The 12,553-nt window shown below is 42.0% G+C and overlaps 1 protein-coding gene across 3 annotated transcripts; it reads right to left on the bottom strand.

Moving 5' to 3' along the window:
* Positions 1-3,587: 3,587 nt before the first annotated feature.
* Positions 3,588-12,211, bottom strand: LOC104067620 (C-C chemokine receptor type 5). Of its 3 annotated transcripts, XM_054058739.1 has the most exons (4): positions 12,101-12,140; positions 11,449-11,542; positions 7,939-8,098; positions 3,588-7,275 (listed from the first exon to the last, which is right to left on the bottom strand). In XM_054058739.1, exon 4 carries the CDS (start codon positions 7,262-7,264, stop codon positions 6,191-6,193), a length of 1,074 nt encoding a protein of 357 aa, XP_053914714.1. In that variant the 5' UTR covers positions 7,265-7,275; positions 7,939-8,098; positions 11,449-11,542; positions 12,101-12,140; the 3' UTR covers positions 3,588-6,190. The 3 variants fall into 3 exon arrangements, with proteins under 3 accessions (XP_053914714.1, XP_053914715.1, XP_053914713.1); XM_054058740.1 differs by lacking the exon at positions 11,449-11,542 and having other exon boundaries at positions 12,101-12,211; XM_054058738.1 differs by lacking the exon at positions 12,101-12,140 and having other exon boundaries at positions 11,449-11,694.
* Positions 12,212-12,553: the final 342 nt, after the last annotated feature.

Here is a 12,553-nt window from a genome sequence, read left to right on the forward strand (position 1 = left end):
GATCTGTGATGAGTGATGATCCGTGATGTGTGAGTGTTCTGTGAACTGTGATGATATGGACGTCCTCCTCCCATTAATTTCACAGAATGACCGAATGTTTTGGATTGGAAGGGACCTTAAAGATCATCCTGTTCCAACGCTCCTGCCATGGGCAAGGACACCTCCCACTAAGTCAAGTGTGTCCTGCATCCGTGGTGTCCTTCCTACATTTGGTTAGCACTTAGATGGGTGATCATCATCCAGTCCTTCCAAGCTACACATCACTTCAATAAATGTCAATAGGTTTGGAAATGCTATTTAGTTTTTTGTTCCAGAAGTGATTTCATAGAATCATGGAATGTTTTGGATTGGAAAGCATCTTAAAGATCATCCAGTTCCACGCCCCCTGCCATGGGCAGAGACACCTTCCACTGGATCAGGTTGCTCATCGCCTCATCCAACCTGGCCTTGAACACCTCCAGGGGTGGGGCATCCACAACTGCCCTGGGCAACCTCTGTTCCAGTGCCTTACCATCCTCACAGGAAAAGATATCTTCTTAATACCTCATCTAAATCTCCTCTCTTTGAGCTTAAAACCTTTACCCCTCCTCCTATCCCCGCACTACCTAATAAGGAGCCCTCCCCAGTTTTCTTGTAGACCCCTCTAAATACCAGAAGGCTGCTATTTAGGGCTCCCTGGAGCCTTCTCTTCTGCAAGCTCAACAACCCAACTCTCTCAGCCTGTCCTCATATGGGAGGTGCTCCAGCCTTCTGATCATCTTTGTGGCTTACTCTGGACTCACTCCAACAAATCCACATCCCTCCTGTGTTGGGGGTTTATTCCTCTGGTGTATGGTACCAGCTTATTCGCCAGTGCAGCCTACTTCACACCCCTGGTGTGTGTGAGTGGTGGGATGATGCACAGCTGAAGACAGCAGGGTGCTCAAGTGGGCCTCAGTAAGCTGGAGGAGGTTCCTCTCTGGTTTGGGAGATGTTACTGCCATAGGAGGTGAAAAGGCAAAGCTGCTTCCCTAGCCCTGGCAACCCCTACACATGGCACCTCCTCCCCAATAAAACCAGAGTCCATCAATGGAGCTCGCTTGGTGTCATGAGGTTCTAGGGCATGGCAACTCTGGATGTACATACAGACTGGGGAGTGAGAGGCTAGAGAGCAGCCCTGCAAAACAAGATCTGGGGTTCTTGCTGACAGCAAGTTGGAACATGAGGCAACAGTGTGCCCTGGCAGCCAAGAGGGCCAGCTGTGTCCTAGGGTGCAGGAGGCACAGCATTGCCAGCTGGTCAAGGGAGGAGACTGTCCTGCTCTACGCCACACTAGTGCTGCCCCGCCTTGAGTACTGTGTGTAGTTTTGGGTGACTCAGTGTAAAAAGTATATAAAGCTACTGGAGAGCTTCCAGAAGAGGACGACAAAGTTGAAGAAGGGTTTAGAGAGGAAGCCATATGAGGAGCAGCTAAAATTACTTGGTCTGTTCAGCCTGGAGAAGAGGAGACTGAGAGGAGACCTCATTGTGGTCTACAGCTTCCTCAGAAGTGAAGGAGAAAGAGCTGGTCTGTTCTCTCTAGTGACCAATGGTGGGACCAAAGAGAGTGGCAGGAAGATATGCCTGGAGAATTTTAGGTTGGATATTAGAAGAAGGTTCTTCATTGAGAGGGTGGTGGAGCACTGGAATAGGCTCGCCAGGGAAGTAGTCACGGCACCAAGCCTGACAATATTCAAAAAGCATTTGGACAATACCCTCAGACATGGTGTGAATGTTGGGGTTGTACTGTGCAGAAACAGAAGTTGGACTCGGTGATCCGTGTAGGTCCCCTCTAACTCAGGACTTTCTACGATACTAATGCTGCCAACTTCTGCTAAGGGGGGAGATAGAGAAAGTATCACAGCTGCCAGGGTCTGGGAGAGGCTGGAACTGTGAACGTCCCATTTCCATCCAAGTTTCAATCATTATTATCTTTCCAATGGAAATACTCTAAGGAATGTGTTTTTATTCTTGTAGCTTCAAAGCTATGAACAAGAATGTCAAATGCTCTGTTTTCAGAGTGGGTGGCAGGAATTTGAACATCAGTGCTCACAAAACTTGTGCCGGGACTAAAGCCTCATTTCTCCCATATCACACTGTGGTATCAGCCTGAATCATCAAAAGGCAGAAGTGTCAATCTGCTTGAGGGGAGGAAGGCTCTGCAGAGCAGGTATCTGCACAGGCGGGGTCAATGGGCTGAGGCCAATTATATGAGATTTAACAAGGCCAAGAGCCAGGTCCTGCACTTTGGCCACAACAACCCCATGCAACGCTACAGGCTTGAGGAAGTGTGGCTGAAAAGCTGCCCAGAGGAAAAGGACTTGGGGGCGCTGGTTGACAGCTGGCTGAACATGAGCCAACAGTGTGCTCAGGTGGCCAACAAGGCCAACAGCATCCTGGCTTCTATCAGAAATTATGTGATCAGCAGAAGTAGGGAAGACATCTTCCTCCTGTATTTGGCACTGGTGAGGCTGTGCCTCAAATACTGTGTTCAGTTTGGGGACCCACAGTGAAAGAAGGACATCGAGTTCCTGGAGCGTGTCCAGAGGAGGACAACGAAGCTCATGGAGGGTCTGGAGAACAACTCTTAAGAAGAAATGGCTGAGGGAACTGGGATTGTTTAGCCTAGAGAAGAGGAGGCTGAAGGGAGACTTTATTGCTCTTCACAGTTACCTGAAAGGAGGATGTGGCAAGGTGGGTGCTGATCTCTTCTCCCAAGTAACAAGCGACAGGACAAGAGGAAATGGCCTGACGTTGTGTCAGGGGAGATTTAGATTGGATATGAGGAAAAATTTCTTTGCTGAAAGAGTGGTGAAGCATTGGAACAGGCTGCCCAGGGAAGTGGTGGAGTCTCCTTCCCTGGAGGTGTTCAAAAAGCGTGTAGATGTGGTACTTCAAGATGTGGTTTAGTAGGCATGGTGGTGTTGGGCTGATGGTTGGACTCTATGACCTAAGAGGTCTTGACCTAGTATAAGGTATCCCTGCCAGTGGCAGGGATCTGGAACTAAATGATCCCAAACCATTCTATGATTCTATAACAATGCCCATTCACCCAGTGGAACTCCATTCTTTGTGGCCATGACTCTTTGCTAAGGCTTACTGTTGTTTGCATAACATCCATGCTGCCCGTAGTGGGAACAGTTATTTTGATACAAGATGCTCTTAGGAAAATAAACATTTTGAAAGAGGAAAGCACCACAAGCATTGTCGGGGTAGTGAATTTTCAGTACCACGAAACCTTACCCTGTGGCCACATGATGGCACCATAATCTTGAGAACTGAAGGGAAGGATGTGCACAAGTCTACTATAATTGTTAAACGTTAGCTCTTCAGTCACTAGGGTAAATCCTAGACGCACTAAAAATTCTTTGCCATACTTATTTAATTTAAAAAAAGCTTAAAATTAATCTTCTAGGATCAGAGTGAATTGTGTGAGATAGTGCTTTTTCCATCTGTAAAAATAAGCAAGCCCATGACAACCGAAACCGCGTATTGACTAATACATTGTTGGTGACAAGAAGTTAAGAAGACGGGAATTATCTCAATGATCCTGTATTATTTGATGATGCTGGCTCTTAGTCCACTTGTAAACACTTAGTTTGTCCCGCCTGCTCTTTCAGCATCACAGCAATGTGTTACGAAGAGGATTTTCTCTTCCTTTTTCATTCTTCCAGGCTATTCTAAAAAAAGGAGGAAAGGGAAAAAGGATAAAGAAGTCTAACACACAACAGTTAATCATCTTTAATGGATTGTATAATACAGTATGTTATTACAATATATTGGCAAAGTCCTTAATTGAATGCACCAACAGTACTACCAAATATCATGTTTTCCACTATCTTTTTGAATGCAGATCAGAGTTCGCTACAGCAGCTGAAATATGGCTTGTTCTCATTCACTGAAGTGTGATCCCATCTCTTGATCCCAAAAGTCTTGATAAGCCGCTGATCCACTGGGCCACCAATCTCTAAATTCCACTTCTTCCCTTTGGAAGTTACTTGTTGCTTGGAAGGATTCATACCGGAGAAGAGAACTATGCAAAGGACTGGGGCTGCTTTTTAACATTCCTCTCAGGAGGCTTGTCAGTGTGCTTGTGCACGTTTGGGTCTTGTATTTTGCTCCTGCAGGGCTGGTCAAGATACATACGCTGTCTGGCATCAAAGCCTTCCAGAGAAAATAACTTCTTAAAGGCAAGGTATCTTAGGAGCCGAATGAAAATTCTTGTCAAGAAAGTAATAAAATATAGACATATTTTCATAAAGATATTCTAGAGGAAAAAAAAAACCAAATCAGCCTATCTACAAGTTACTGCATGTAGCTTATTTCTTTAAAAAAGAAATGCATGTATTTGTCATTTTATGCTGAAATTACCAAATTTCTGCTTATACTGATATAGTTATGTGTTTAAATAGCATACAAAGTCCAGAAAGTAACTGATGCACAGGGTCTTAAAAGAGTATGCAGCTGAAAATCTTGCACATTAGAAGGTGTAGTATACTTTTGTTATACTTTCCACATGAATCTAGTCCAAAAGTGGTGCTTAATATGACAAAACTGAATAAGTTCGACCAAGTGGTCTGATAAGCAAAAATTTCCCTATTTCACTTCCTGTTTTCATAAGTACTTAGCAGTATTAAATCTCTTTTGGGCTGTTTGAAAGATTTGCTTCCTTTAAAATATTATTTGAAAGGCTATGTAGAGGAGTTGGGTGACAGAAATTGCCCTGCTGGATATGAACAGCAATCCAAATATTCACTTTTAATTTCTTGTCTCCAGAGCTGTCCAAAACCGTATGTCTTAGAGGAAATATAGGAAATGCTAGAAAGGACAACTTGACTGAAATCCATTAATAGTGTCATTATGGTATGATCTTAACATGTGAGTATCCCTATTTTTATTTCATCTTTTCTATGTATTGAAGTGCTTTGCAGGATCTGAGCTTTAAGGGGAAGCTCAGTCATGCTTGACCATCTGTCTGACTAGTTATGGAAGTTTTCGCTCCCTGGAAAACTACCAAATGGCAGAAAAAAAACATTGGTGTAGCCCCCAAATGTTTCCTCCTTGTAAAACAAACAAAAAAAAGTGATACTCTATGCACTTGATTCCATAGAACAGTGAATATTTTTACTTATTCATATGTTTTGATAACTTAAATGTCCTATAACATATGCTTATCTCTAAAAAGATTTGGGTCACCTCTGTCAAAAAAACATTTTCACACCTCTAATGCTGTTGTGGTTTTGCAGCCATTATGACTGCATTCGCTACATATTTTTAAGTTTATCTGTTATGTAGGCTAGACAAATGTCAAGAAAAATCACTGCATATAAAAGCTAAAACCCTGTTTGCTAGTTGTCCACATTTGATCTAACTTGGTTAAGGCTTCATATGCAATATTTTATTTTTAAAATATTGTAAACACATTGATTTTCTGATCAATGGTAGGTCATTATATTAGCTTTATAGTATGAATAGCATATAAAAGAGCAGTTAATTAAAAGAAAGCCTTCTGAAATAGCAAACTCTCAGGTCAATTAGATATTAACCCCTAGTAGTTAGATCTATTGTGAGAAAGATTAAGGTACTCAACCATAAACAAAGGGAAACATACTGTAAAAGATCAGAAACTTTTCTAAATTTATAAAATTTTCCCATAAAACTTGTAAAGATTCTGTATCACAGACCTCAGTCATTTAACATTATTTAGAGATGCACAGCCAGGCTGGTAAACGATGTGACTGAAACTGAGTTTAAATGTGGAAGATATCTTGTGTAAAGTACAGTCAAGAGAGGTTTCCGAAGAACCAGAGTCAATTTCTCATCTCTAGTTCACTTCAAAAACTTAGTTTATAAGCCTGCTAGCATAGGCCTTCAGAGTTTCTGTAGTTTTGGGCAGTATAGAGCAAAACTATGCTTTCACATGCACAAAAAAAAGGGAACACATTTTTCTATAAAGAATCCCACATTAACATATCTAGGTAGCTAATTTGAGACATGCTTTTCATTTATGTACAAATACCTATATCTATGAGCAAATACAAGCTTTGGTAAATATGTATTCTGTGATTTTTTTTGCAGCTGCTTTAGAGCCAATATCCAGGACAGATTCTGCAGGCTTTCATCACAGACTTGATTTCGCAAAAGTCAATTCCACATTTTTGCTAGACACAACTTACAATGCAGCAGAAACTTCTTGTTCTCCAGTAGATTGTGTGTAGGTGGAGCTAGCTCGTTCAGCTGTGTCAACATAGAAAACAGGACAGTATTTAGAGAAGTGGAATGCAATCTGCTTTCGGAAAAAGCTACGGAGATACTTCCTAAATTTTTCTCCAGCGAAGGCATAAATTATAGGGTTAATACAACAGTGGATCATTGAGATTGTTTCTGTCACTTGGGTTGCTTTGTGTAGTTGACCATTGCCTTCACAAGTAGTGACAGAGAAAATACCTTGAAAATCACGCAAGAGGATGCAGATGTTGTATGGTGCCCAGAAAAAAAAGTAGACAATCATGATGATAAAAATAAGCCTGACTGCTTTATGTTTCTTCTCATTCCTACATTGCAGTAATGTCTTTATAATTTGTGCGTAGCTGCAGATCATAATTAACATTGGAATAACAAGACCCAAGATGTTCATTTTTAAGGTCAGGAATTGCTTCCATACATTTCTCTGCTCCGACGGATAATGAGGACTGCAAGTAAAACGTGTACTTTCCTTTTGAGTTTTGTGAAATACTATCCCAGGGACAGAAGCAAACATAGCAATAGCCCAAGTGACAGCACTGGTGAGGATGCCGTAGGTAGCTGTTCTGGCTTTTAAAGCAAACACTGCGTGCACGATGGCCAGATACCTGTCTAGGGTCAGCAGGATTATGAAAAAGATCCCGCTGTAAAAGCCAAGGAGGTAGATACCTGAGAGAATTCTGCACAACGCATCCCCAAAAATCCAGTCATGAACGGCGTAATAAGCCCAAAAAGGGAGGGAAAATATAAACAGCAAATCAGAAATTGCCAAATTGAGAAGGTAGATGTCGGTCATGCTCTTCAATCTCTTGTATTTTACCAGGATGAGGACAACAAGCATGTTGCCTATGAGGCCAAATATCACCACCAAAGAATACAGTGGAGGCAAAAGTGTTGCTGCAAAGTGCTTTTCCTCTATTTGTAGACATGGGGTCGCTGAATCACCGTAGTCAAATTCTGTTGTTAGTGGCATGTCAGCAAAGTCTGTAGTCTGGTTTTCCATGGTGTGTTGGTCTGGAAAGGAAGAAAAGGATGTTAAACTCAAGGAAACTCCACGCTTGGCAGTGAGAAGGAAACATGCTGACGTCTTCATCTGGAGTGCTTTTTGCTGTTGAGCACATAAGCATTACCATGTCAATGTGTGGAAGAGAATGAAATTGCAGAGCTCCCAGGAAACCCACCCATACCAGTGGAATCACGTTGCTGCATGTTGGAAGTGTGCTGCGTGTCATTTCCCACGTGTGTGCTGCCTGGTGCCTTTCTCTTCCTGCGTATAGACTGTCAGCTGCCTGACCACCCAACCAGAAGCAGAGGAGTGATGAATTTAGCCTGAGCAGTGGGTAGTTCAGGGCTGTTGTGCTCAGCAGTAGCTTTCCAAAGGGGCAGAGCAAGCCAGCAAGCCAGCAACAGGAAAGCACAGCAGCTGGCACATAGCACGTAGCCATGCTTCTCCTTGGCACCTGGCCACCTCCTCATCGTGCCAGCCCACAGTGTAGCCCTCAGCCAAAAAGGACCAGGCACTGGCAAGGTGTAAACCAGTGCCTGCAAAGGCACTGTGACATGGATAAACCAATGCTTGTTCGGGTTGTTCATGACTTCCTGGGGGCCTTAACGCCTCTGGGGATAAGGTCACTGGAGGTGTAGAAAAGATCTTTGCAAAGTGCATAACATACCCACCTGGTGGACCTGCTGTCCTGGGTGTTGCAGAGCAGCAAGTTGGCAGTGTTGGTCTAGGCTGAAGTGGCAAACTCAATATCCTTTACAGAGCCTGGGCCAGGCGTATATCATGGAAACATGCTGGTTGTAGGTAGCTCTGGAAGGCAAATGGTGGGTGGTCCTGTAGGAAGAATGGATAGTCAGACACCTTAGCAAATGGCATAAAAGGTGCTATCAGCATGGCCTAGAACACCTGTATGTGTTGTGGCATCTTGCTGTCAGTTGATAGACCTCAGTGCTGGAGGACAAAAGCATTTTGATTCCTTGTTTCACAGCTGTGATTCAGGAGCTCCAAAGTTTAGATTAGCTAAGTGTCTTGGAGGGAGCGCAAAGGCAAAAGACAGATGTGACCATTGCTATGAGTGTACATTAACAATTCTTTGTGTGTAGCTGTTGTTTGATATCATCCTTCATTATTCTTCAGTCAGTGTTTGCAGTGAGGTGACACAGTGCAAGTGTTGCCCAAACTCTGTCCCTCCAGTTTTAGTTTGGGTAGTACTGGGAGATCTGGATTTGCCTTGCAAGGAGGAGTCACAGACTGGGAGGTGAGTGTGCGGCAGAGCTGTGAAAGCCCTCAGTCAAGTTCTGTTATAGTGCGAGCAGGTAGAGGCTGTGTGATTGCAGATGTTTTTTGCTAAGACCACATTCTCAAAACCACCACTTCATTCTCTTCTGCACTTGAGTTCTGCAGCTCTATATCTAAGCAAAGAAACTCAGCCTGTTGCTGGAGAAACACAGGGGCAGGCCATCCCTGTCTTTTGGTGGAACCTCAGAGTGGTCCATTCTGATTTACCACCTGTGAAATTCCTGAAGTGTCTCTCTGTGTTCTCTAGACAAAACTGTTGAGGTGAAAGTATTATTTTTTTCTGTAAGCACAGATCACTCAAAATGCTATTTTATTTGTGTCAAAGAGGTTAACTTAGTTGAACCTAAGAGGAGGTCTTGATGAAGGGACTGTTTGCTAGGTGTTTGATCACTTTCCTCTGATCTTAATAATGAGGATCCGAGTCCCTCCCGAGCTGCCAGCTCCTGATGGAGATTCTTATGCAGCACAGTGCAGATATGAATCCACTCAAAAAGGAGGAAGCGTTACTGGACCAAAACCTACACCTCGTAAACAGAGGTGCTGCTTTCTAAAAACTTTTTCCCTCCCCTTCTCCAAGTTCTTTCTCAATCTGGCTGTTAACTCTGCTTCTAATAATATCAAGAATGAGAACATCCTATATTCTGACTTTAGCATTTTGAGTGTGGCATGAATTTTTCTTCTGGAGAACAAGGACTACAAGAAAATTGGTAAGTTTTAGCAGTTTGCTAAACAGCTTTGCCCAGATACAATTTTTGCAGGAGAAAGTAAGTACTGTCAAACTACTGAAAGACCAGCTTTCAGGAAACTCTGGCAATCTCTCTGAAACAGTTCTTTTTCCACAGCCATACTAACTATGTAGTCATTACAATACTGTGATAATGGTTTTGCTGGTAAAGGAAATGGCAAGGAGACAAGACTTGAGCACTACACAAATCTTTAATATTTCCTTCAGCTGGACCTGCTAGACCTATTTTGCATGCCTGGACAGTTAAAGTCCCTGCTACTGCATAAAGATAAATATCCCGATTTCTGATGTGTCAGCCATGCTGTATGCTGGGATTATGGGATGAGGAACTGGCTGACCCAGCACATCCTAGTTGTTTAGTCTGGAAAAGAGGAGGCTGAGGGGAGACCTTATTGCCCTCTACAACTGCCTGAAAGGAGGTTGTAGCAAGGTGGGTGCTGGTCTCTTCTCCCAAGTAACAAGCAATAGGACAAGAGGAAATGGCCTCAAGTTGTGCCAGAGGAGGTTTAGATTGGATATGAGGAAAAACTTCTTTACCAAAGGAGTGGTGAAGCATTAGAACAGGCTGCCCAGGGAAGTAAAGTGGTGGAGTCACCATCCCTGGATGTGTTCGAAAAAAACTGTAGATGTAGCACTTCGGGACATGGTTTAGTAAGTCAGTTGGTGTTGGACTGATGGTTGGACTGGATGATCTTAAAGGTCTTTTCCGACCTTAATGATTCTATGATCATTTTGCACCTATGTGATGCTCATGCATACACATGGATATGAAAACCACCTGGATCATAAACACAGAGTGGGTTTTTATGAGTACGTGATTGATAGGATTCATGCAAATATTATTGCAGAATGCTGCCTTGATACTATTGGGGTAATTCTCACAACAGCCCCTTCTTCCTGCTAACTGCTATCTCACTGCCATCTCTCCTTTTCATCTGCCTTCTTGGAATGACAACCGCATCTTCCTTTCACCTTGTCTTCTTCCTTTCAACCCTTTTTTGCATCCTTAAATTATGGTCTCCTCTCTGAGTGGTTCCTTCTGCTTACTGAGCCTCATTCATCTAGCCTAGCCTTTGCTTCAGCAGCCTCTCTCTGCAAAAGTACTTATTACCCTGAATTGTGAATAGTATCCAGCCCATGCTGGCTATAGAAACTTCAGATATTAATTTGGAAACCAGAAAAAGGAATTGTACGTGGTTTTGTGCTTTATCCTGTACTCTCACTGCTTCAGGAAACAATGTTGGCCGCTGGCTAGAATGCTTCACTGGGTTGATTGACCTGAGTTGTTTACCTAATTTGAGATATCTGACTGTGCTTGTGTTTCCTGATCATGCAGGGGAAAACAAAAAGGTAATCCTGGAAGCCCTCTAAAGAAAAGATATCTCAAAAAGAGGTCTATATTATTTTGAATATAGTTTAGATAAATGTTCTAAAGTTCTAGAAGTCTGCAATCTGCTATATAAATTCTGTTGCCCTGGTTGAGACTAGCAGTCATGCAGCTTTCAAGAGAAAAACTGTCCACAGAAAAGCTGAGTAAGCTCATGTCACTGTGTCATACGAAGTTTCAGGTCAGAGGTCTCTTTTTAAAGAGGCGAAGATTTTATTAATGTTAGTTTCAGTTCACTTGAACAGTGCTGTAAAATGTTAACAACTAAAAAGCTCTAGTAAGTAAATGGAGGTAAAATGCTAAGCTATGCTGTATGTACACAGGTTCCATGAGACAGAGATTGTTCAAGATATGGCATCGGATTTCCTGTACCCATCCTGTGAGAAGAATAAGTACTCTTCACTCAAATAACCTGTTTTGTCTTTGCAGTAACAGTTTTAAAAAACAGATTTCCATCCTTATATATCATCTTCAGAGAAAAAGATCAGAGGCGCGTATTCCATTGTATTTCTTACTCAGATCAATTTCTAGACATCTATTTCTTTGCTTACCTGGATCTTCTGCTCAAGTCTAGCAGTTCTGTTCTTTAGAAATAGTGTATTCCATTTAACATATCCTATACATTTACCCAGGGTGATTTTCAAAGATGAGTACATTGGCAAGATCCCACAAGTATTTTTCACCTCAGGTATTAGACTACCTAAGCAACAGCTAAATGTTAAAACAAAAACCAACCAAGTAAAGATGACTTACCATATATCTTGTGGTGCAAGTGATGGAATATTACATCTAGAGTAACAGTAAACCAATTTGTCAGGCACAAGAAGAAGGTCAAAACCACCTCTTCCTGCATGAAGAAGGATGTCTCAGTTTGAAAACTTCTAGCAAACAAATCTGTTTTCATTTAAAAAAAAAACCCAAAGAAGCAGTTCTCTTTTTTCTAAAAATGGTTCATCAGATGTTACTTTTCTAACTCTGCGAGATGTGTAGAGATGTTGAAATTGTGGAGGATCCTCCTAGGAGCTGAACTCAAGGTTTCACAACCCACAGCTGTAACTTTATAAAAAAGTTTTTGTATCACTGCTTTATCTTTTTCATTTACCTAACCTCTTTGAATCAAGAACAGTTATGTGAGGTTCATCTCTTTACATTTTTCAGTCATTGCATTTCTTTTATGTTTTCTTATTTCTGAACAAAAAAAAAGTGAAGCTTCTGAATAAAGCTTACGCTTCTACTCAGAATTAACAGTCACTTTCTGACTGCTCTGGGTTGCAGTCCTTATGTTTTAGGAGATCTGATGATTTCTATTTTTCTCTAACCTGGTCTTTTGGACTGTTTTTTATTTTAATCCCTCTCATAAGACTGTGACTTAGTCTATGTATTTAAAAAACTCACTGTTACTTACTTTTTGGAATTAAGCTTCAGAGAAGCCTGACAGAATCTGATTTCTTATCCACTTATTTTCTCATGGCTGATTCCTGTGACTTCTAGAGTTACACTGAAGCTGCACTGTGAGCAACTTTTAAGATCCTTCTTAGACTTCAAAGAAACCGCACAGGAGGTAGAAAAACTACGGAAGATGCAAGAAAGAGATGGTGCCTTATCAGCACCTGAGAGAGAAACCTTGAGGAAACACCTAATAAAGTGCTACCCCTGCCTCCCCTTGACATCTCTTTGGAGGGTTGTGGAGTATCTCATCCAGTCAACCTAGTGAAGGCACTAAAGAGATGTCTTTCCTACACTCAGTCCCTAGTATCCTTGAAAGATTTTAAAATGCTAATAGCCAAATGGAGATATTTTGCTTTGGATGCTGCCATTCCTTAATTGAAGTAAAGGGAATCACAGCTCTGGAGTTACA

The sequence above is a fragment of the Cuculus canorus genome, chromosome 2 (genome assembly GCF_017976375.1).
Source record: "Cuculus canorus isolate bCucCan1 chromosome 2, bCucCan1.pri, whole genome shotgun sequence".
Lineage (NCBI taxonomy): Eukaryota > Metazoa > Chordata > Aves > Cuculiformes > Cuculidae > Cuculus > Cuculus canorus.

Coding starts and splice junctions, on each gene's coding strand:
- LOC104067620 (XM_054058740.1), bottom strand. CDS start 7,264: ATGGAAAACCAGACTACAGACTTTGCTGACATGCCACTAACAACAGAA.